The sequence below is a fragment of the Styela clava genome, chromosome 8, assembly GCF_964204865.1.
Source record: "Styela clava chromosome 8, kaStyClav1.hap1.2, whole genome shotgun sequence".
NCBI lineage: Eukaryota > Metazoa > Chordata > Ascidiacea > Stolidobranchia > Styelidae > Styela > Styela clava.
The window spans coordinates 713,644-737,065 of record NC_135257.1 but is presented as its reverse complement, the minus strand read 5'-3'; the positions used below and the strand labels follow the sequence as shown (position 1 = coordinate 737,065).

The 23,422-nt window shown below is 34.6% G+C and overlaps 3 protein-coding genes across 12 annotated transcripts in view; 1 reads left to right on the top strand and 2 right to left on the bottom strand.

The window, feature by feature from the left end:
• The window catches only part of LOC120346181 (uncharacterized), a 72,324-nt gene extending 60,146 nt beyond the window's left edge, over positions 1–12,178 (top strand). For all 9 annotated transcript variants that reach the window (XM_078115176.1, XM_078115182.1, XM_078115179.1 and 6 more), the window contains 30 exons: positions 121–228; positions 416–490; positions 702–809; positions 998–1,105; positions 1,179–1,232; positions 1,547–1,654; positions 1,798–1,896; positions 2,050–2,103; positions 2,275–2,325; positions 2,895–3,053; positions 3,402–3,455; positions 3,740–3,901; positions 4,100–4,198; positions 4,429–4,548; positions 4,710–4,763; positions 5,085–5,111; positions 5,510–5,569; positions 5,831–5,884; positions 6,210–6,317; positions 6,548–6,601; positions 6,758–6,865; positions 7,288–7,395; positions 7,723–7,767; positions 7,967–8,074; positions 8,267–8,392; positions 8,489–8,651; positions 8,969–9,198; positions 9,384–9,525; positions 9,770–9,847; positions 9,935–12,178. In XM_078115176.1, coding sequence (XP_077971302.1) covers positions 121–228; positions 416–490; positions 702–809; positions 998–1,105; positions 1,179–1,232; positions 1,547–1,654; positions 1,798–1,896; positions 2,050–2,103; positions 2,275–2,325; positions 2,895–3,053; positions 3,402–3,455; positions 3,740–3,901; positions 4,100–4,198; positions 4,429–4,548; positions 4,710–4,763; positions 5,085–5,111; positions 5,510–5,569; positions 5,831–5,884; positions 6,210–6,317; positions 6,548–6,601; positions 6,758–6,865; positions 7,288–7,395; positions 7,723–7,767; positions 7,967–8,074; positions 8,267–8,392; positions 8,489–8,651; positions 8,969–9,198; positions 9,384–9,525; positions 9,770–9,847; positions 9,935–10,149 — 3,039 coding nt within the window. In that variant the 3' untranslated portion in view covers positions 10,150–12,178. The remainder of the gene's footprint in view (positions 1–120; positions 229–415; positions 491–701; positions 810–997; positions 1,106–1,178; positions 1,233–1,546; positions 1,655–1,797; positions 1,897–2,049; positions 2,104–2,274; positions 2,326–2,894; positions 3,054–3,401; positions 3,456–3,739; positions 3,902–4,099; positions 4,199–4,428; positions 4,549–4,709; positions 4,764–5,084; positions 5,112–5,509; positions 5,570–5,830; positions 5,885–6,209; positions 6,318–6,547; positions 6,602–6,757; positions 6,866–7,287; positions 7,396–7,722; positions 7,768–7,966; positions 8,075–8,266; positions 8,393–8,488; positions 8,652–8,968; positions 9,199–9,383; positions 9,526–9,769; positions 9,848–9,934) is intronic.
• Positions 12,179–12,592: 414 nt separating this feature from the next.
• Positions 12,593–16,202, bottom strand: LOC120346227 (uncharacterized). 2 transcript variants are annotated; one of them, XM_039415931.2, is made up of 6 exons: positions 15,628–16,137; positions 15,396–15,479; positions 14,239–14,313; positions 13,758–13,883; positions 13,247–13,464; positions 12,593–13,035 (listed from the first exon to the last, which is right to left on the bottom strand). In XM_039415931.2, exons 1-6 carry the CDS (start codon positions 15,899–15,901, stop codon positions 12,853–12,855), a joined length of 960 nt encoding a protein of 319 aa, XP_039271865.2. In that variant the 5' UTR covers positions 15,902–16,137; the 3' UTR covers positions 12,593–12,852. The 2 variants fall into 2 exon arrangements, with proteins under 2 accessions (XP_039271865.2, XP_039271866.2); XM_039415932.2 differs by having other exon boundaries at positions 12,904–13,035; positions 13,223–13,464; positions 15,628–16,202.
• A 1,696-nt stretch (positions 16,203–17,898) lies between these two features.
• Positions 17,899–22,587, bottom strand: LOC120346242 (uncharacterized). Its single transcript, XM_078115324.1, has 6 exons — positions 22,381–22,587; positions 21,474–21,642; positions 20,890–20,967; positions 20,726–20,809; positions 20,297–20,523; positions 17,899–19,848 (listed from the first exon to the last, which is right to left on the bottom strand). The coding sequence occupies exons 2-6, from the start codon at positions 21,613–21,615 to the stop codon at positions 19,663–19,665; spliced, it is 717 nt and encodes a 238-aa protein (XP_077971450.1). The 5' UTR covers positions 21,616–21,642; positions 22,381–22,587; the 3' UTR covers positions 17,899–19,662.
• Positions 22,588–23,422: the final 835 nt, after the last annotated feature.

Below are 23,422 nucleotides of genomic sequence, written 5' to 3'. Positions count from 1 at the left end.
ACCATTGTTAGACTGAAAATAAGCCGACATTTATTGCCACCTTCAAACAATTTTAAAATATTCATCTGTATCGTATAAAAATATCAATAACAAAATAATTGATTTCATTTCTATTTATAGGGCGAAGTAGGTCCTCAAGGTTTATTGGGGCCACCTGGGGAACAGGGTCCACGGGGCGAAACAGGAGAAAATGGAATAAATGGACAGGATGGAAGACAGGGTTTGCCGGTAAGTAACGGAAGATAAGATTAAATTAATAATTTTTAGAAAAATGCACTAATGAAAAGGCTAGCAACACTTATTTTGCAGAAAACAAACAAACTATTTCGAATAGCTCAATGTATGCAATTGAGTAATTATATTTTTTTTTATCATAAATTCTCATATAAATATAACACTTTTTGTTATATATCAGGGTGTTCCGGGAATGATTGGCCCACCAGGTTTGCCAGGACCAGTTTCTGATGTAGCAGGACCACCAGGGAGCCGCGTATGTGTTTTATATAATTTCTTACTTTGTTTGTAATAAAGCTGTCGCCACGGTGTTGTGTGCATTCAACCATCATAACGTGTCATGTCATGCTACAGGAGAACTTCACAGTAGCCTTCATTTAGATTTAGATTTGAAATAAGGGCTTATTAAAGTTTTATTTTGGTAGGCTCCACATTTCTTAAATGTTACTTTATTTCATAACATTCAGGGTGAAGCGGGAATTCCTGGTGAACCAGGACTGCCTGGACCACCGGGATTACCTGGTCCGATTGGAGAAATTGGACAGAGAGGTGAAAAAGGCGAGCTGGGCGAAAAAGTAGGTCTACTAAGCAACACATTGTTTTAACTCCGAGTTTCTCAATTAATATTATACCCAGTTTTAGTCTACTAACTACCTTTTTCCAGGGGATGATAAAATGTGACATATAATAAGGAATAATAGAGTGTTTAATCAGTCATGATTTCTGACAATCGGTTGTAGCGTATTACTTTTTATCTGAATAGGGAACCACTGGCGCAAAAGGAGACCAAGGATTACCAGGGGCAGATGGAATTGATGGCAAAGATGGTCAGTCTGGACAAGCTGGTGTTCAAGGAAATAAAGGACAAAAGGTATGCGTGTTGAACTATGAAAGAAATATCCTTGCAGAAAAAAATCAATTATATTAAATTCGCTTTTTCTAAGGGGGACATGGGCCCGGATGGTGAAGACGGAAAGCATGGAGAAAGCGGTCAAAAGGTACTTTTTTCATAAAATACCCTAAATATCAACTATCAACTTGTAGTAATTTGGAAAATAATTTGAATAATTGTCCTCTTACTTGATTCTTAGACCTTGAGTGTCCAACAGCATATCTTTTTTCCAGCCAATCAAAAACCACAGACTTTGTATTATAATCAGTCTCTACTAGTTGATGTCTTGGATGAAAGTAATATTAGAATTATATTGACTACTATCATAAAGCAGTAGAATATAGTTGTACTATTGAATGTCACCTTGAGCATTTCTTCTTACATCGTACATACACATACCCAAAATTTTTTTTCATCCAGGGTGAACCAGGAAATGATGGACAGCGTGGTGAACCAGGTACTACCGGCAACATTGGACCAAGAGGTAGACGAGGACATACCGGCCAACAAGGAGAACCAGGACCACCTGTAAGTTGAATTACTACTGAATAATACTCTTCACTAAATTATAATGTATTATTTTTGGAATGATCTATTTATTGCATGTAATACATCAATGTTCACAGAAATACAAAACATGTACGAAAGCTGAAATATAACTTTTCATTCAGGGCCCAAGAGGAGAGCAGGGTTTTGAAGGTATCCAAGGATCTAAAGGCTCCACTGGTGCCACTGGATCTCCTGGATTACAGGGAATAGATGGTATAGCTGTAAGTTTCATGAACTGATTCAAATATTTTAAATGCAACTGTTATATATTATTTGCTCAAAATATTTTTCGACACAAGAATAATACAAAATGACTATCGACAATATTCCGGTATTGTTTGACTTCCAAAGCTAATGCAGAAATATCTTTTTAGGGTGAGCAAGGTGCACCAGGTGTAAAAGGCGAGGCCGGTGAAAGAGGTGAAAAGGTAAAGCATTTTAAAGTTTTGAAATTTCTGTATGTCCTAAATAGCTACAATCGTTCATTGTTAATTTCGAAAACATCTTATAACTATATAGTAAACATTCAGAAGTATATAATATCTTTTGGATTTTAAACAGTCGTTTTATATAATATGTGAATATTTTCCAATTATTAGGGTGAAGACGGAGAACCAGGAAAACCTGGTAGAGTTGAGACCATTGTAACGGTAAGTTTGATTGAAAAAAATTAACATTTCAATAAAAGACATTACATTTGTATTGTTTCTATGGCTGAATGCATACGTGGTTTTTCAAAAGTACTCTTGCAATTTCCAAAATATTTCACCGATGAACTGAGTTATTGTTCAATGAAATTAGGAAAAAGGTGAGTTGGGAATACGAATTCCATGCGTTCGCATAATAAAAAAGTAATGTGCATTGACATCGAATGTTATTTTAACCAAAGACAAGACTGGAATCCAAGTTCTCATTCTATTAAATCTCGGTAAAGAAGTAAAATTTGAATATCCTTTTTCATTTTCTTGAATATTTCTAAAGACCAGCATGGCAAGCCAGCGAGCAAGCAGGTTCTCTTTTTCCACGCGCTATTTCAGGCATCAATGGACCAATTACAAACAACAATCACTTACGATGTCTGCAATGCCAGTGGCTGAATATTTAGTAATATGACTTCTGATGGGACATAATTGGAAGTTTATGTAGTTTCTGTTGTTGATATTGAGACTAAAACATTGATACAATTGTATAATTTACAAATAATTTATATTCCTAATAGCATGAACCTTTGCCTCCACCCGAATTATTACCTGGTCCACAAGGTGAACCTGGGGAAAGAGGACCAGCTGGCGCAGATGGAGAACCAGGAACTCCAGGACAAAAAGGGGAACAAGGCTTTCCTGGAAACCGAGGGGAACAAGGTCCCGAGGGAGAGCAGGTATTTTCGAGATCATTACCTCATAGTTACGAGAAAAATTTGATTCATCGTCAAATATGCTTACTTCTCAACATTACAGGGCCTGGGAGTCGTTTCTGAACTTCTCTTCTTTATTACAAACTACTTCTTACTCTTTGTATTTAAGGTTTTACATCCTGTATACTTGGTATTTAGACGGTTTCAATAATATCCTGATATGAACTGTATCCAAATCTGTTCCAATATTTTAGAATAGAACAAATTTTTCAAATCAGTATATTTCCCGAAGTGCCGTAGCAGACCCACTACAATTTATTTTACACCTACATACGCATATATCGACTACTTATTCATTTCATGTACAAACAGGGCGTACCTGGAGAGATTGGACCTCAAGGTGTTCCTGGACCAGTAGGGGATCAAGTGAGTCGCGTGATATGAAAATGATTGCTTTTTTATTTTATTAATACCAGTATGGTTTTTTTAAATCGATGGTGCAGGATGTTAACTGAGTAAATTATGCCTTCAAATTTTGGCTTAATTTGTGGAGAAACTGAGTAATATGAATACAATACTATATATATACATACATATTTATATTTACTTGACAAATGAATGTTTTTTAACTTTGAAAGACTTGCAGTAAACACTTTTCGGTGTCAAAGATTAGAAAATAGTTTTGATTTGAATGAAACCTTAATTTTCAGGGTGAAAAGGGGCAGACAGGTTTGCAAGGTCCAATGGGGCGACAGGGATTAAAAGGTGAACCTGGAAATGAAGGAGAAGAAGGTCAAAGAGGAGAACGAGGTCAAAAGGGCGAACAAGGAGAGCCTGGAGTTGCCGGGGCGGAAGGCACACAGGGGGAAGCGGTAAGAGTACAATTTATTTGATAATCATCATTGATACTCTAATTTTGAAGCTATTGAAGCTCCTAAAGTGCCCTAAGCTATTCGAAATAGCTTACCTGCTGATGTATTTGAAGTAGTTTAAAATAAATTGATTCACTGTAATTTACAACAACATAAATGTTCATGAAAATTTTTATTTCAATTTTATTTGTCAACCAGGGAGCTGAAGGGCCACCTGGTAAGCCGGGCGTTGATGGCGCCGAAGGACCTCCAGGACCAGCAGGTGTAGAAGGACCCCCAGGACAAATTGGTCAACAGGTTAGTAATTCATGATAATTCCTCGAACGCTGACTTGGTTTGTATATTTTATCAATTAAACTTCAATAAATGTGATTTTGCAAATAATCCAAAATCCAAGTTTTAATTGGTATATAATTCAAAGTAGAATAATTGAATAAAACTTAAAAATAGTCACATTATGTAATTAAACGACGCTAGTCTTTGTTATTTGAGATATAAGCTTTTAATTTATGTAATTTTACATCCAGGGAGAGCCGGGAGTTTCTGGACCACAAGGTATCATTGGACCGCCTGGCAGAGATGGAAGTGTTTTCACAGTAGAAGGTCCGAGGGGGTTGCACGGAGAACAAGGAAATCCTGGTCCCAGGGTGTGTAAAATATCATTGTCTGATGAATGATTTATTTTATTTGCAAATAGTAGGATACTGAATGCCACTTTAATATCTATGTAATATTATTAGTATTTTTATCATGATTTTGTGTCGTAAATTTTTTTTACTCTATTTTTTTTTTTAATTCTGTCAAACAGGGGCTTCCAGGAAGGAATGGAAATCCTGGAGTTCCTGGCGATCCTGGACCACCGGTGAGTAGTATCATCCGTCACTTTATGATCGGTTTCTAAGTATATTCATTTCATTTGGATTAGCCTTAGATTCAGGACTGAAAGTTGTTAAAATTCACAAATTTATTTATAGAAAGTTCTTTTTAAATTTTCTCATTATTCTAATAGGTCAAACTTTATTGAACAAAAGGTCCTTATGAACTTTCTGTATAGTGTGTTAAATAGTATGTTTGCTAGATAAGTAATTCAATAAAATTCAAGTTCTGGGTACATAATTCCAATGACGATCCGTGTGAAAGAAATAAAATATAAGAGTGTAACAAAATTCAACTCTGTTTTCAGGGACAAACTTTGATACAGCTTGATGAGGTAACAATACTTATTATATTAATTGATAATATAATAAATATTTTGTTATTGTTTGACATACTTCTGGTTGTTCATTCATTTTATTGATAACCTGTCATCGCTGTATAAGATATTCGACTGAAATTCAAGATAATTGGAAACTTGTTGGAATAAAAAGAGAAATACTTGTAGTTAATATAGATTCGAACTACCGAATGAGTCATATATTATTGTCATTGAAAACTGATCGAACAGTCGTAAGGTGATATTTTCAAGTTTTTTAATTCCACAAATTTATCTGATTTGCATTATCTAGTGTTTTTTATTCTAATATTGAATTGTATAGACAAAAAATGATTTATTGAACTACATATGTATATATATATTTGCTAGTTAACAAATTGAAGTATTTTATTCAGAGAACTTGCGAAGAATGCCCACCAGGCCCACCCGGTGCTGTAGGAGCCCCCGGAGTGGCGGTAATTTTTTGTAATATATACATATATATATATATATACTATATAAAAGCATTAGTTTTTTGAAATGTGCGATGGGTGCTATTATAGACTGTAATGACAAATCGTGCCAGGTCATTAATACAACCACTGAACATTACTTTTGAAAGCCAACTGATTAAATATTATGCAAAAAAGCACATTCTATAGAATGAAGTAAAATAAAATATTGTTGAAAAAAAACTTTAATATATATTATACAGTTAATACACGATTAATTTACAGGGAGTAGATGGGAGACCCGGACCTACTGGAAGAGATGGTAGCCCTGGTTTAAAAGTAAGTTACAATAAAATGTTAAATAAACTCTTACTGAAGGGTTGATCTGAGTTTTGAATATGTTCGCACTGAGGTTATATCCTGTGGCTTGTAAAGACAACTATAATACCCATGGTGTAATAAACTGTATATTCCATTCTGTTCAGAAAAATTGATGGCACATTCTTTACGTAGTATATTTTTTGGACAAAATAACGAACTTGAGTATAGCTTTATTTCGAGTCAATAAATAACATTTTTCATAAAAAATTGTAAAATGTAAGGGCAATACTGCGATAAGTGCAATTTATTTCGATAACCCAACTTATTTCAAAGTAATCTTTAGGGTGAAACTGGAATTGCAGGACAACCTGGCATTGATGGGAGAGCTGGACAAAAAGGAGGACCTGGGAAACCAGGAAATATGGGAGAAAAAGGGGAATCCGGTTCACAGGTAAAAATTTACAGAATCGTGACAAAGACTTTGTAAAATAAACAAATTACGAAATTATATATACGTGAAACGCAGATGGACTTCAAGTGTCCGATTTGAAAATTAATGTATATGATATGTACTTTTTTTACGTCAGCAAAAAACGATCATGAACAAAAACAATTACTCATAACTATCCATATGATATTAAATATTAGTAAACTTAAACTCGTTTGTTGTATTGTTTTCAGGGTAGACCCGGTTTTAATGGTATCGATGGAGAACCTGGACCGCAAGGGGCTAAGGTATGAATTATATAAATACTACCGAGTAACTAAATACCACTATGTTTTTATCATTAAAATCAATTTATCATCAATGTAATTTAATTTTTATGTCAATGCAATCTTTAATTTCATATTTGACTCTAGATATTAAATAAAATATGTGCATTTTCTTAGGGTGCTGCAGGTAAAGATGGAATGACAGGAAAACCAGGAGTTGCTGGACCCCGCGGTTCTGCTGGAGACGCCGGAGAAAAAGGTGCGAAGGGACAGCAAGGAATACCTGTAAGTTAGAGATATACCTTGTTACCCAGCAATCCCATTTTGCCGATAATATAAAAAAAAGAAAATGTGTCGGAATCCTAGAAAGCGGGATACATAAAAATAGGCAGATACAAAACAATCAGCAAATTTTTTCGTAAAACGACGAGCCTTAAAAATCTTAGAAACCAGTTATATATTCCTTGACATTTCTGCTTATAGCTTTTGCAATCTTAAATCCGCTGGACAAAAATATAATAAGCATTGTGTCTCAAGAGAAGAGAAAAAGAGAATAACAACAATTTACCTAAACGATTGTTAGGGTACTTGTGTTCAGATATAGCAAGAATAAAATAGAGTTAAGAAAGTGGTGTTGCACTATTAAACGAATTGAGATCGTGTGTAATAGATTAGGTACTTCATACATAATTAATACATTCTTGCAGGGTATTGCTGGTGCTGATGGTACATCTGGCGAGAAAGGAGAAAAGGGGGAACAGGGTAGTAGGGGCGGCAATGGTGCTGTTGGCAAAACCGGTGCTGTAGGACAGAGAGTGAGTACTTTTCTTTGACATTCCAGCAATATGAAAAATGTTCTAACAATTTGGTAGTTTATTGAATCAGCATTCTTACATGTATGGGGTAGAATGCTAGATAATTGAAACTTTTTAATAGAACATTTTTTTTTTCACGAGGATTTTCATTCCAACTTAATAAATAATTTTTTATCCCATTGAATCTGCATAGAGAACAATTTTGAGCTTTCGTGAGCATTTCAACAATAACATATTTATTAAATATTTTTGCTGAACTAAATAATATTTGCACCATTGTTGTGCAGTAGATATTATTTATCTCTAGATTTGAATTATTATTTTCAGGGTCTGCCTGGAATAGCTGGGTCAAATGGCGAACCTGGGATTCGAGTAAGTGATACGTTATTGGCGTGATATTTTATTGTCATAACTCTGTTATATATGAAAAATACTTCTTATCTTGGATTGGCACAATTAAATTTTAGACACTGTTTTGTCTTAATATCTGTGACTTGATATCATGCTATGTTATGAAATTATAAATAAATTGTTTAAACCAATAATATATTAATTTTTAATTACAAACCAGGGGCCTCCTGGAGAACCAGGCTTACAAGGCCTCAGAGGAGAAATGGGATTTCCTGGCATTAGAGGGGCACAAGGTATAACAGGGGCTCCAGGTCTCCAAGGAACAAAGGTAACAACGCATAGTTGTTTTTATACAAGCATGATTTGATAATAAAAAAGTTTAATTTTAAACTGTATGAAAACGAAACCACCAAAGTTCAACTCAGTGCCCTTTCTGCTTTTTTTTTTGTTTATTGTGCTTTTAAACCATTCCACATTTTACATCTGCTTTACAACTGCTTTCTTTGCTTTGTCTTTACAGGGGGTAAAAGGAGAGGTAGGACCTCACGGAGACAGAGGGGATGTCGGAAGAATAGGAGAAAGGGGTGTTAGAGGTGAACCTGGGCAAATTGGACCACCTGGACAAAATGGATTACCTGGTCCAACAGTAAGTACAAGTTAAAATAAATCAATAAAAGCAAAATCGTCTCAATATAGTAGACATTTTTAGTAGAATTTTATGATTTTGCTTCTTATAATTCAGGGTCTTGAAGGATCCCGTGGGCCAATTGGCGAAACCGGGCCACCAGGATCTAATGGTAAACCAGGTCCACCTGGAGAACCAGGATTAAAGGGGGGAATTGGTGCTAGAGGAGAAGAAGGACAACCTGGAGAACCTGGACCGCAAGGATTGCAAGGCTATCAAGGTGAAGAAATTGTCTGTAAATCGGTTCCGTAAAACTGTCACAATGATTAGTTTATATCAGCTGGTTTTGCAAATACTTGATATGAATAGAAAATGAACTTACCTGCTATTTTACCGGTCGAAAAGTCTATGGAAGTAATATCGAACTCTTATATCCTGGCGTTTCCAGGTCAATCCTGGTGTAGAAATCAGATTTATGGCGATTGGTAACCATGGTAATAAAACTTTTTATCATTTTCCGCCATATAAACAGCGAATTCACATGTGAATATGTCAGTCTGTAATGGTCAAAGCTAAGGTTCATTCTAATTTATTCAGGTGTACCGGGACGAGATGGGCGACCTGGTTCCAAAGGTATGGTAGGTCCATCCGGGCCAAAAGGAAACCAAGGAAACCCAGGACCAACAGGGAAAGATGGAAAATCTATAGATGAGGCAAAACTGAAAGATATGATTCGTGATTTGATAAATCAAGCTATAGATGATAAATTGCCTGATATTATAGAGCAAGTGAAAGATGCAATGCCAAATCCAACACCATCTGCATTGGTATAAAATATTATAGTTTGTTTATTTAATTATCAGAGAAAATTCTAAGAAACGTGAAATTAACTAATAGAAGATTTGTTGTGCTATTTCAAATTCTTAACTACATACGTAACAAAAAGCTTGGAATGAATTTAGTACAAAAAGCTGGTATAAGCTTCAATTCAATGTATATCTACCGTCTACAGATCGACACGTTGGTTGGCCCGCCAGGACCCCCGGGTCCTGCAGGAACAGTTGGTAAACCAGGAAGTGCAGGACCGCCAGGAATTCGTGGTCCTGCAGGCACTCCTGGACGAAATGGAGATCCCGGGTTGCCTGGACATCCTGGTATGTTACTATTTGATATTCTGCCGGGATTCAACCCACACAGATCTATACTTAAATGTATTGTATTACTCGTCATTGTTCTTGCAATTCAAATCTTTTAATTAACATAAATTTAGAAGCAAATCTAAGGATAAGATAATTTTTTTAAGTTGTTTTTTGGCTCCATTATTGATATTAACAGATTTCTGTTTATTTGTTTATATATACTGTTGGTATACGAGCATCAAATTTATGACATATCTAGGTCTCACAGGACAGAAGGGTAGCAGGGGTGACGCAGGACGAGGTAGAAAAGGAGACCCGGGAACACCTGGAATGGAAGGTAAATAAACTGGAATTTTGTGTAAGATATAAGCAAAACTAAGTCATTTTCAGGTTGACAACTTATAACAAAATAATTATGTTATAGGACCACAAGGAGCACCAGGATATGGATATTCTGGTCCACCAGGTCCGGAAGGTAAATCTGGCATACCAGGAGAGCCTGGGGTACGTGGACCACCAGGTCCGCCTGGAACAAGAGGAATATGTGACAGTTCGGAATGTTACGCGGTTGCCCAGCAAGCAGCTTTGAACTCAATACCACAACCTGCAACACTTTTTAAAGGGCCACCCCCAAGTTAATCTAATATACGTGGCTGATACTGGCCCAAATACTAGGTAATTAAAATCAGAGAAAGCCAAACATTGCCAAAAATATTTGCGGAATGAGGTAATGTGACAATTTATTTAGTATTTGTGATACTCAAAATACACAAGATATTGTAACCGCTATAATATACGACGATGGTTACGTCAGATGACCCCCAGTTCTTATATTCAGAAGCCTTGTGGTAAATAGAATTCTAATATTTCATTGGAGTTACTCATAGATGAGAATTTGCCAAAGCTATTTTACAGATGATCATAACTCCCGCATTATTCTGTGCATCATTTAGAAATATATTATAGCAATTTTGTTCACTCGAACATATTGAAAAACTATGTTCATGTACTTTACACATAGTATCAAGGCTTATAGTTGAAGGAACTATAACGTTTTCTATTGAATAGTAGTATTTCGTTCTTGCTTTAATATTAAATCGGCAATGATTTCTTAATTGGCTCAAGCTTTCATGTCTACTGTATTTGCCATCACTCGCCTGGTCGCCTATTTGACAAATTCTACGATTAGTAGTATGAATTGCAGCTTTCATTAAACAACCTGGCATTTTCGCAGCTTTTCAATTTGAAGGCCATATAACCTGCCTGACACCATCGCTGTAAAAGAGCAATACTACAATGAAGAAAAAACAATCATTATACCTTTCGTTTTTATACTCTCATTTACGATATTTTTAACTATTTTCTAATTTTAATGTATTTTGGTTCTTGTCATTCAGCATATGAAGTTATACTTGCTTACTATTTCATATTTATTATTATAATATTGTTTCTTATCACATTTTTGATAAATGTTTTTATTCCTATGAGATAACTTACATATTGTTAACGCTTTGGTACAATTTGTCTGAGAAAAGATGTTTTTTCGAGAATTCATTGCTCCCACTAGAAACAAACCAGATAATTTTTTGGAATATCGTCGTTTTGTGCTTATCAAGTTGTCTACGCGATGATCATGTTCATTACATCACAGACTTTGCGTTAGTCCGTTATTCATGATATCGAGGGGAACTCGATAGGATAGGATTTACACAATTAACCTGCGTATAGCTGATTGCAAAGACTCCAAGCCTCATCATACAAAAGTTTTATCCGTTTTACGCAATAAATATGATTGTGCGGCACGGTCGGTTTTTCTTCGAGTACAGATTATTAGTATTAGGAGCGTACATTGTTCACTACTCAGCATATTTTAATAATAATAACATTCTAATAATTTGGAATAACCATAGTTGTCATTCATGACAGTGAACGGCAGGGGTCGGCAGCCTACGACCCGCGGACTAATATAATCCGTCCCGCGAGGCTTCACAGAATTATAATAACAAAACAGCTGTTTTGAAGATTTAACTCTTTAGACTTAATTGTATTATAACCTAACAAATATATAATTCACAAATACTTGTTAATTGAGCATATAATTAGATTATAACTAGACAAATGGCAACAAACGCAGAAAAGTTGAGGCTAACAAAGGGTTTAATGGCGCTGAAAATATTCAAATGGAATTTTATGACATGCAACGGAGAAGTAAATCTATATTCTATTCGAGAGATGTATCACTGCTTGATTTTTATTATAAAAAGTATCATCCGTTCGGGTTTTATTTTTCTAAAAATATGTGCGGCATGCCAATGAGTTGCAATCCTTAATTTTGGCCCGCAAGCGACAAAAGGTTGTCGACCCCTGGTGTGCGGCATGTCGGACACGTTGATCCAAGTTGATGTTGAGTTGAAAATGGGACAGACCTGCGTGTCAAATAGTACCACATCAAACTGTGTGACGTCGGGTGATTGGAAAATATCATTTTGATATTTTACAGACCATTCAGAACTTTCTACCAAATTAGAGATTTTCACATGCTTCATGACCTCAAGTGTACCATTTATGGGGCAAATCTCGTATTTTGTCGAACTTGCTTCTATTTCATACTTTTTCATTCATTTTGTTGAATCATTCAAATATTGCGAATAAAGTGTTACAGACTTAGTATATGCTCAAACGTTTATTATCTTTAAACCCTCGTTACAGAGCAGACTATTGTGACCTGTTTAGCAAGTTTTATAAATATGCGGACAGCGTGTACTATATCAAGAATGAATCTGATATTCATCCCAAGTCGACGGATTACTGTTAGTGCTTTTATATTTAATTAACTATTATCAATTTTTTTGACTAATATGTTTTTTAACTAATTGATATGAAATACCAGGAGACATTTTTCTATCTCTTTGTAAGGCAGAAAATCATACAGGGGAATAATCGTGCGTCTGATCGCTTACGTTCAACAAGGTGCGTTGGTGTGAAACAAGGTAGCTTATTTGTCTGTTCACCATCCGGCAGCTCATCGTACTTCACTGTCTCCAAGACATGATTCACCAAACCCTTGTAAATAACCACATCGCGACATGATGTATATGTATTTATCTAAAAATGTACACGAACTTAACTTTTGTATGTGTTGCCAGCCGTCGTCCCAACACAGAACGCACTAACCAAACGATCTATTTCTATGAGACTGTTATCAATCACAATTTGTATTACGAAACCCAAAATATATATCTTTGATTACATGAATTTGTTTTTCACTGCGCAATAAAGTTGTAGTTATACTCGTAAATAACCGGGTAATTACGCGGAATAATAAAAGAATTCCGACCATCATCAAAACTGACAAATTAATCCATGAGTAGAATCAGAAGGCGGAATGTTTCCCATTGCTCCGATGCTCTTTGAATTTCTTCCAACGTCGATATAAACATTCGTAAATTTTATAAATGGACGTCCCATATGAGGCAAATTAGTTTGCCATTCAATGTATGATGTGAGTGGGTTTATTTTCCCAGTCTGAAACAAAAAAATGAGGTAAAGTTTAACAAAACATTTTTTACTGCACTCGATAAGTGGAAGTGTGCAAGCACGTGAAAAGAATATTCAAGCAAAGTTGGTGCTACAGCGTTTACATGGGCCTGTATTTCGGTAGATAATATGTCCTCTTATTGTTAAACTTATGTACTGCCACATTCAGTCATACCTTTTGAAACTATCTCAGCCTTACTTGTGTATTTATTTCTATTCCTGTCCATATTTTCATCCACGATAATTGATCTGGTATTAAATTTCGTAACTTATCATATAAGCGACGATAAGTTTTTTCATTCGGAATGTCTGCTACTTTGAAATCGTGTTTTTCGCAAGTTTCTTTAGCTCTGTAATAATTGCCATCTTGAATCTTTATCCAATAGCACGTTTCATCAACTTTGACCATGCAGTATTCTTGATAAAAAAAAATGAATTTAAAATTATATCTCAATACAAATATTATATACAACATCGACAAGACTTTGCATTCCACAGCTCTTGAAGATTACCTAATAACGTCTATAATATCTCTCTAATTAAACCATCTGCGTACACTTGCATTTTTAAGACTTTCTACAAATCAGGCTATATCCTATGAATTTTCTCAGTATCTATCAACCAAACCGAGATACTTGATAGTTATAGCGGAACACTTTCATTCAAACAATAAATATTTAATTCTACGTTGAATGTCACCAGATTCATACCTGAATCCACAGAGGCATTTTCTACACTTGCTGTTTCTCCGTCCATTACTGATTTACTGTTCATACGTTCGAATCTTTCCTCCATCACTGAGAATCTCTTCTCTAGCGTTACAACTTTCGTTTGCACTGATCAAATTCAATTCAAATCAGTACTGTGCATAAAATTATAAAAAGTCAAATATTCCCATACAAGCAAGGCCAGAGATTTGATGCATTGTTAGTCGTCCATTATTTACCTGAAGTCCTTCATTTCAAACAAAATGTGATATTTGTATGCAGTGTCGAGTCAATCATTCTATATCTTTAGACCTCTCGTCTTTGTGACTATACTATTTGAAGCGTTGTTTGATGTAAATGTGGAGAAATCGCATTCACATAAATGGAAATAATTAATATATATCTATATCTGTTTGGAAGATTGTTGGTTATAAAGTTCTTTTTCTTTTTTGCGTCTTTATTCAAACAAGTATTAGCAAAATACCTTCTGACAACTTTAGTGCTTTGCTATTCAATTCATCAAATAATCGATTATTCCGTTCTTTGAGTTTTACAACTTCTGTAAATGAAAATGTGACATCACCAAAACTTTTCATAATCAAAGGTTTAATACTAGTAATCTATTATTTGTATTCTGTTTTTAATTCCACCGCATTGCAACAAATATATTTATGGAGAAATTATGTTGCACACTCAATTGCCATATTAGTGACCAACTCAAAAAATTAAAGGAACGTGTGTGACATCATATGCCTGATTCAGAATGTTTGTTATATATACATTCTGAAAAGTAAGAAGATTTTATTCATAAATAGGCACAAGTGTGTAACCTAGCGTATCGAAAGATTTCATCGTGATATGGCCATGGTAAAGAAGTCTTTGTTAATTGTCTACTTTAAACCAATAGGCTACACACCTGGCCTTGTGGCCTATCATTCAATAATTAGGTTCCATTACTCTACTCCTAATTCATTGCACTATAAACGCAATCCGTTAAACTTTTATGGGTGCTCACCCGACTTTGACTCCAGAAAAATTACTCATATATATACTTCACCATTTAAAAAATTTTGATGCTTATTTTGAATACGATTTCGCAAGTCGGCCCTTTCATGCGCGCTGATTTTAGATAATCAGACCGTCATTGTTTCAAAATATTTAACTACCTGGCATTCAAAGTACTGACTGATACGTAAGTTCAACCTAACGTATGTCAATCGCAGCTTTACTACATATTTTGATTATTGCAACTAAACTTAAACTCCTAGTATGACCATCGAGTTATCCATACTTAAATTTTGGAAACACACTTAAGAACCGTCAAATATTTTGCAAATCCACGAAAACGAGCCAATGTTTATAACCATACCTGAAAATCTGCTTGAGGGAAAAGTAGTATCCCAGTGGCTGCTTAACTTTTAATTGCTACGTCTTTGACATTTTGCTGAGCAGCCAATCTTACAGAAATAAACAAAAAAGCCAATGCTTGGGAGAATAACCATAGCTTTTGTAACGAATAAATAGAATATTGGTGAACATTTGTACATCACAAAAAATTCTGATACGGTAAGCTCAATATGACAAAAGTTCTTTGTGAGCTGCTAATTTAAATTAGTAGAAAATAATTTAACAAAACCTCACCATTTGCCAAATCCACGTTCAAATCCTCCAAAATAGATACCTTTTTTTCAACGGTACCAAGTTCTTCTTGTATTTTTGACGAATCTAGGGTATAGACTCAATGTAAGGTTTCTCAAATGTGAATCTTTTTGTATAATGAAAACATTGATGTGGTTACGTTTTACTGAAAGTAAAAGCTTGCAAACTCATTCCTGTAATAAAATAATGAAGCAATCTGATTTATGGTTGATACCTGTTTTGGTCTGTTTGCAGATTATTGGGAATTCTTCACGATGAAGATGTTCTGTAAGGTCGAAAATCTTCTCATTCCAACCCGCAGCAATTGGATCACAACTGTCGATGCCGCATCCAGCTCGTGGTTTACAGTATAGAGTTTCGCCGCGGGTATAAGGTGTCAACATCGTCGCGAGCCAAAAGACAAGTAAAACACGGTATCGTTTCATGCCGTCCATGTTATTTAAGGCGACAAAATTCGCAGTTAGAGGCTTTGGATATTTACTTTTCATTTGAAACAAATGAACTAAACGAGAATAAAACGAATCTTATTTCATATGTTTCTTTAGGTATTCCAAGGCTTGTCCATGGGACACATTTTTCTGTCCCATCTCATCCTATGGTAATTTAAGCCTGTCCCATCCCATGGGATTCCCATTTGAAATTATTTGCAATAAAAAGTGCGAAATTCAGGTTTACGTCTACTAAGTGAGACTACGCGTATAAAGGGACATGCAAAACGACAAATTTATTGATTTTGTTAGCTTTAAAAAGCCAGAACTATATATCACTAACAAGAGAGCTATGTTCAAATACATGGACACGATTATACGAAGTCCATAGCGAAATATTTTGCCGTCAATTACGGTTTACGGTAATTTTATACGGTTTACGGTAATTTTGGATAAAATATTAGATCTCATAGCATTCATGGAAAATTTAGAAAAAAAAAGTAATAGTTTAAAAAGAAAGCGATTTTTCTCATAACAATAAAAAGAAAAATTCTTGTCCCATGGGAAATACAAAGGAGTGTTGTCCCTTCCCACTCCATGAAACGTTTGCCATGGAATTCCGAATGGGATTCCCATGGACAAGCCTGTGTATTCCTATTTGTTGGTGTACATAATACCAGTATTGCTATATTCTCTCTCGCTAGTACTGTTTTATCTTTTTGATGAAATAAATACAACATATCACAAGATTTTGTTAATGACGGTTTGTCATGCACTTTCTCTTTTTTTCTGAACTTTCTCAATTAAAATGAAAACTCATCTCATGTTCGTCATTCATGAATATTTGTATTAATTGTTACAAGTTAGATAAGTTGATAGACAGGACTGCATTTTGGAACTAATAAGGTTTAAACTCTCAAATCTGATTGTTGACATGAACAAATCAAACGCAAAGCAAAAAATTGACAAACACTCATTTACAGTCATGCATATATACACAGGATCTCAACAATATTTTTCCGCGCTTACAGCTGTTTAACCCCATCTGTGTTTATATCTGCATACTATGTTATGGCTGCGATATATATTTTTACAATTCAAAGTCTAATAAAACGTCCAGCCAAATCTAAAAATTATCACATAATCATATTATCTCTACCACAGGAAATGTATCATGCCTGGAGCTATCATTTTATCGATCGTAAATAATAATAAAAAAAAAACACAAATTTATAATTGTAACTCCTTTTAAGTAGGTATTGCAAAATTAATAAACATTCGTTTCGAGTGAACGGGAATTTTTATTCGAAAACGTTTTTCTTTTCCTTCCGAAATCGAACTCTTCTACCTAATTGCGTCTTATCTAAACTGTATTTCACAGTCGATATTTCGGATATAATTGTAGATCTCAAAACAATTTGGTGAATGATCTGGAATTTTAAAAGACGATGATTTTGTTAAAGATTTAATCGATACTTCTAAAGGAATATTGCTGAATTGAAGAAACAAATAGTTTCCTCGTTCTACTGTATAAATGATGAAACCTTTATCTCACAACATTTCAATTCTTAAGCGCATCGTTTCTGTTGAGTATGAGTATGTGATCTTCATTGCTTGGTGCATGCCTTATTGGGTTGTTTAATTGAAAAATGATTGTTTATCAAATACTACAGGGTTGTAGTACGTTTGAACAGGAAATGAGTCGGGTTGTGACAAAGATGAAGGTTAAAATAAGAAATTGGAATCATGTCATTGTTTTAGGCCAGATTACAAATACTCCTTTGATACACACAGATTATTATTCCAATGTTCAACCAGTAATTATATAATACCAAATGTAGTATATATATTTACTACACCGCAATATTTATTTCATACTTAATAAGGCTCTCTCACTAGGGATATTCTCTTTGCAGATGATTCTCTGGTATTTAGTTCTATTGGTGATATTTGCTTCAGTAAAACCCAGCCTAGGGCAAGTGCATTATGAAAATACATTTCCTATTTCTTTTTATTCTATTTAAGAAAGCTTGTTAAACACATCATCACTGTGTAAACGTGTTTTAGTTTAATATATTATATTTATATTGTATATAAAAGCATACGTTTATTCAGTATATCACAATGAATATGAACTGTTGAATTCGTCATAAAACGATGTATTCGGAGATGAATAACATATTTTGAGTAAAAGAACCGAGACGCCCAATGCTAAGACTTATACTGAACATTGCAATTATTGTCAAGTATTTTCATATCAGTGCAATCTGGTGCGTTTTCATTCTTCAGAAATATCATAAATGATTGAAGGGTAGTAATTGCTTTTTGAGATTTCAAGTTTATTATTTATATTAATTCTCGCTTCAGACGGAATAACCTGGCAATATCGTCACGCTAATAACCGAATTGCGTAAGTAATTTTTGGCGATTTTGAGTTTTTTTATAAAAATAGGTATTTAGGTAATGCTGCGCACCTGTCGGTTAACTCAGATTTTATTTTAAGAATTCCGAAGCCCATAAAAATGGAGATTTAGTATAACATGCACATCTGTGCAATTGTTTCGTCATAATGAATTATCATTGTTACCGTAAGACTATTGTGACGTCACAAAGGCAAAATAACCTCGGCGAAGTATTTTCGAGTTTTTGCATCTCGTATTCTAGCTTAGCGCGTATTGATTTGAATCTATACTACAGTATAGGAAGACGTGCACTTGTGATATTCACTGTCCGAGACCAATTCACCTTGGTTGGCTTTTATATTGGGTGCATTGCTGTTCAAATCTGCTAAAAAGGACTTACGCAATTCGGTTATTAGCGTGACGATATGATGCAAATGACTATTTTCATACATGTCTTACGACACGTAGATGTACTCAATAAATATTGTGATGCACAAAAAATTTTCCTTTTAAAACGATAGATGTTACTTTAAAGAAGGATGGCAATATATGTCAGTGACCGGTGAAATCCCTCAAAACGCTTTAAGCGCCTCGCGTTCTGTCGACGTTGTGCTGTTTGTTAGTGCTTTTTTGTACATAACTCTACCAAAATAAATTTATCATGCTCGGAGCTATCATTTGTATTCTTTTCAAAAGAGGATTAAGAGAAAAATATAAATATCCAAATTTTTTAAACCTTGTAAGTAGCTATCTTGAAATTAATTACCGCATTCTTCAGTTAACGAGAATTTTGGTTTGAAACGTTTTTCCGTTATAAATATCGCCTGAAAATCAAACTAAACTGCTATGTAATTCTTTCTAATTGACGCTTGATCAAATACCCTATTCCATGCGGAGGCTGCTGATATGAACGGGAAACATGATGATTGCAACAAGATTTTAGTAACATTCGTTAAATGAACTCACGATTTTTCAAAAAATAACTGAACAATATGTGAGCATTGAATAAAAAACACGGTTGTCACGATTCTTTTAAAAAATAGAATGCACATCCTATTTCAAAATGGGAGAATAATGCAAAATCACCAATTGCATTGCGGTCGGGTTTTGAAGCAGATAATTTTTGAATACATAACCCTAACTTGTTGGCGATAAGAATGGAGTTAAATTAGTTGGTAGAACTGAAAAAATTTTGATAAACCAACCTTAATGAAAGTATTTGAGCAAATAAATTGTTTGGTGTTCGTTATGTATGTATTACAGAGTTTTATGTTGGAGCGGAAGAGCAGTTCATGTCGGTGCTGTAGATGAATACGAATAGAGAAACTGCAATTTTATCATCATTTTAATTCAGTTCACAATAATTCTTTGCACGCAGATCAATTTGAGTACTGATTGAGATAGTAATTTGGAATAGTGTTATATATTTCTTTGGCAAACGACTCCATTCCAAAACGTTTTCGGAGCAATATTTGCCATTCCCTGGAAGGCGACGACAGGATTACGATCGACTATTAGATAAATGTTATTCCAGTTCAAATGCTTTTCTTTCAACTTTGGCGACCCCTGAAGCCATTGTGTGAATGGAATTGGCAAATACCCAGTCTGAAACGAAGAAAAATTTTAATAGACCAACAGTTTACGTCACGTCACGTTGGTCAGCATTAAAGCAATGACAATATTGAATCTTTAGCTTCGTAATTTTCTACTTTGCACTGTATAAATGTTTGATTTCACGTAAGCTGGTAACAGGCAAATAGTTATGATACAGGTTTGTTGGCAAAGAAAAGGTGAGATTTAACATTTTAGCTCATGAGACACTAACAAAATGGGTGTCATTTAAATGTAACATCTCGTTACGATGAACAAGCTAATAATGCGCTTCCCCCAACTGCTGTCCCGCATAATCATACTCCTTGGTACAACTTTAGGCTGATGGATTTCGTAGAGTTTGCAACGACAAAAAGGCTTACTTCAAGACGTACTTTGATTTAATTGAGCTCTGTAAATTTATGCACACTTGATATAGGCTTTATATATATAATTGTGTCACCTTAGCATTTATTTGATTTCCAATCCAAATATATACCAAAGACCATCCATTGGGAATTTTCCGTCTTAAATTACTCGTGATACGCGTGTATATAGCTTCATTCGTGATATTTGCTACAGTGCACCCAAGCTTATTGCAAGCTGTAACTGCATCCTCAAATGACATTTTCCATTTCTTTTCGACCAATGTTAGAAAGCAGAAATTCTCTGTTACCACATCACACTTGTCTGTCAATCACGTTTTAGTTCCGATGAATATATTAATATATATTAAATATAAAAACATGACTTCATTTAAAACAAATATAGATATAGAATAAAAGATAATATATTGAATTTTAGACCAAATCTTTCCGCACATGACGACGGGATTTTGGTAAGACTTATGTATATTGCTAGAGAATGAATTTAGAATTAATGTCAACAATACCTGTCCGATTTGGTGCGCTTTCGTCCTTCAAAGGCATCACAAATGATTCAAGAGTTGCAAGTTTGTTCTTAAGTTCCAGGTTTTCTAAATTATCTCTATATTGAATTATCCATCCAGATTATAATGATACATAGAATCGCTATAAATACTTCACGCATACTTACCTTTTTTAATTTTTGCAATATCATCCTCAGCAACTTTCAGTTTTTTGGTTAATATTCTCAGTCGGCTCTGCGTTGACTCTTAAAATATATTGCACGTTGATAAGCATACAGTTTGTTCATAAGACGTTTCTTTTCCAACTATATATGTTATAAATAATAAATATTTTCAGTGGTATATATTTTGAACATCTACCCTCATATCCGCTTGTAATGAAACATTTTTTTATTGGTGATATCGTACAGTTTTAGTTCAATTTTCAATTTTTTTCTCATGCCTTCCGCCTCAAACGTGAAGAAGTAAATACGCTAATAACCGTGTGCATCCAGTGATACTTCATTCGTTTATCATTTACTGTATTTGAGTTCCAGTTAGTTTTGATATAGTCTTAATCAACGCAAATGCCAACTTGGTTAAATGCACAATCCCGTCAGTAACGCATAGCTTGTTACCCTGAGATTTTCTTACTGTAATCTCGATCGTTTTTCTGAATTGTGACGCGCGTCTCAGAAAAAAAAACAGCAAGAAAATGCTCTATTATTGCATCATATATATATATATATTTATATATGTACTATGCACTTACTTTCATTACTAGTGCCATGATGACACGTGAGTGGAATCCCGTACCACCCGCGTTTCCCTTCACATATAAAATCCTCTTCGTTTGACATTGATATTCCGGTTGTTAAAAATATAAGAAATGTTATTGCCTGATCTCCACGCATTTCCCCCTAATTTTTGATTAATTTTGTCTGTAAAAAATGTTTTAGTTCGAGATTTTACGCCAGATAATTTTGCAATATGATATTAGTATTGTATATATTTAGGTGAGAAGGCTACAGGCCTCGGGCTAAAATATTTTCTGCTTGTCGATTAATTGTTTTATCATCATTTCAATTCTGGATATTAAAACAAATCATACAAATGGAGTGAGTTAATTGTCTTATATCTTGATATTGAGCATCATGGTGATGGTGTTCAGGAATTAGCATATTATCTGATCAATCAAGTCATGATCATTTCACTCAAATTGATCAGGTTGAGTCAACTGATTAACGTGCAATGACGCAACGTTTCGAAAGTTATGTTCCAAATTTATGCAAAGCCTGTCATGCTAATTTATCTTACGTAGTGAATTACATATATACATTTTATGAAATGATGGGAACCTATTGTTGGTGAACTTGGTACAAAAGAGATCTATCCTTGAAGATGTGGAATCCCATCACAGACCTAAATCTTTACTCTATGACAGGGATGACGGACCACTGACCCGTGGGTCATAAGGTGACTCACCATGTTTGTTCGGTAACCAACCAAGTCACGAAGTGATGAAAAAAACACATCAACAATTTAGTGATAACAATTGATAATGAAATCGGCATTAATTCAATGTAACAACAATAGAGCTATGCTCAAATATATGGACACGAAAGCCGAAACGAAATATTTTACCATCAATTCCCCGAAAATCATATACGGTAACTTACCAGTATCTCTATCAGGGTATCGGTAACGATAATTGGGATGTCCTAACTTTTCCAGGTCCTGTGAAGATGGTCCATGCTTCAGCGAGATCCGCCGAATTTCGCTGAGCACGATATGCGTTCGCGGAACCGCGAGAAATTATTTTGACTTTTATCTTAGTCTCAACACGTCAAATAGCGAAACGAAACCCACAGAACCCACAAGAAATTTTGAAAAGAATTAAAACTAATAGCCTCCTAACAACCACTGAAAATTTCAATGCAATTGGTCCAGTAAATAAAGAAAAAAGCAATTTTTTCAGAATATCTAACTAACTGTTGCGGTAGATGCTGTTGTGGCGTACCAAAATTGATATCACCACTCAGGTTCTTTCTGCCAGCTTATTGGACACTGAAGTTGCACTAGATGTCAATCACGAAATAATCTTCTTGCGGTTCCAAATACAGCAGAGTAACTAATTTAACTAACTAGATTAATTATACACCTGTAAGAACTTAATACAACCAAATACTCCAATAAGAAATACAATAAACAAATAAAAACATGGAAAACACAGTACAAATACCGTAGGATACCTACGTAACACAAGATACGGAATTGGTCTATGACGTCACAGTCATGAACTATTTACTTATAATGGGATACTAAAAACCGGGTAAAACATATCTAGATATACATAAGAATAACTAGTATGACACTAAAGATACAACACAAATCCTACCTTAGCGACAAACACGTAATATACATGGAAATACGCATAGACATATGGAAATCACACAGGAAATAAACTGCGAAAATAGACTAGTTACGGAAGTGTTAAATACAAGCTAACTAGTGAACAGAGCTATGCCAAATTGGAGAAATAGTAAACCTGTACTACTAATATCATTTTACAACAAGAATTACATAGATTTACGGCAATAAAACACTATAATAATAACCTAATATACAGAGGAATATCTACACTGCCGGCAGTCTGACAAACCAGCTACAAGAGAAAGTTACACAGTTGTTCACTAGTGACTCAAGTGGTAAGAATAAATA

Bases quoted from the DNA above. Each gene is read 5' to 3' on its own strand.
- LOC120346242 (XM_078115324.1), bottom strand. From the start codon at position 21,615: ATGCGTGGAGATCAGGCAATAACATTTCTTATATTTTTAACAACCGGA. The intron at 20,968-21,473 runs GTAAGTGCATAG...ATATATTTTAAG, and splicing joins TCATGGCACTAGTAATGAAA to AGTCAACGCAGAGCCGACTG. The intron at 20,524-20,725 runs GTATTGTTGACA...CGTGATTGACAG, and splicing joins AAGCGCACCAAATCGGACAG to ACAAGTGTGATGTGGTAACA.
- LOC120346227 (XM_039415931.2), bottom strand. From the start codon at position 15,901: ATGAAAAGTAAATATCCAAAGCCTCTAACTGCGAATTTTGTCGCCTTA. The intron at 13,465-13,757 runs GTATGAATCTGG...TTTTTTATCAAG, and splicing joins AAATGCCTCTGTGGATTCAG to AATACTGCATGGTCAAAGTT. The intron at 13,036-13,246 runs GTAAGGCTGAGA...TTTTTGTTTCAG, and splicing joins GAATAGAAATAAATACACAA to ACTGGGAAAATAAACCCACT.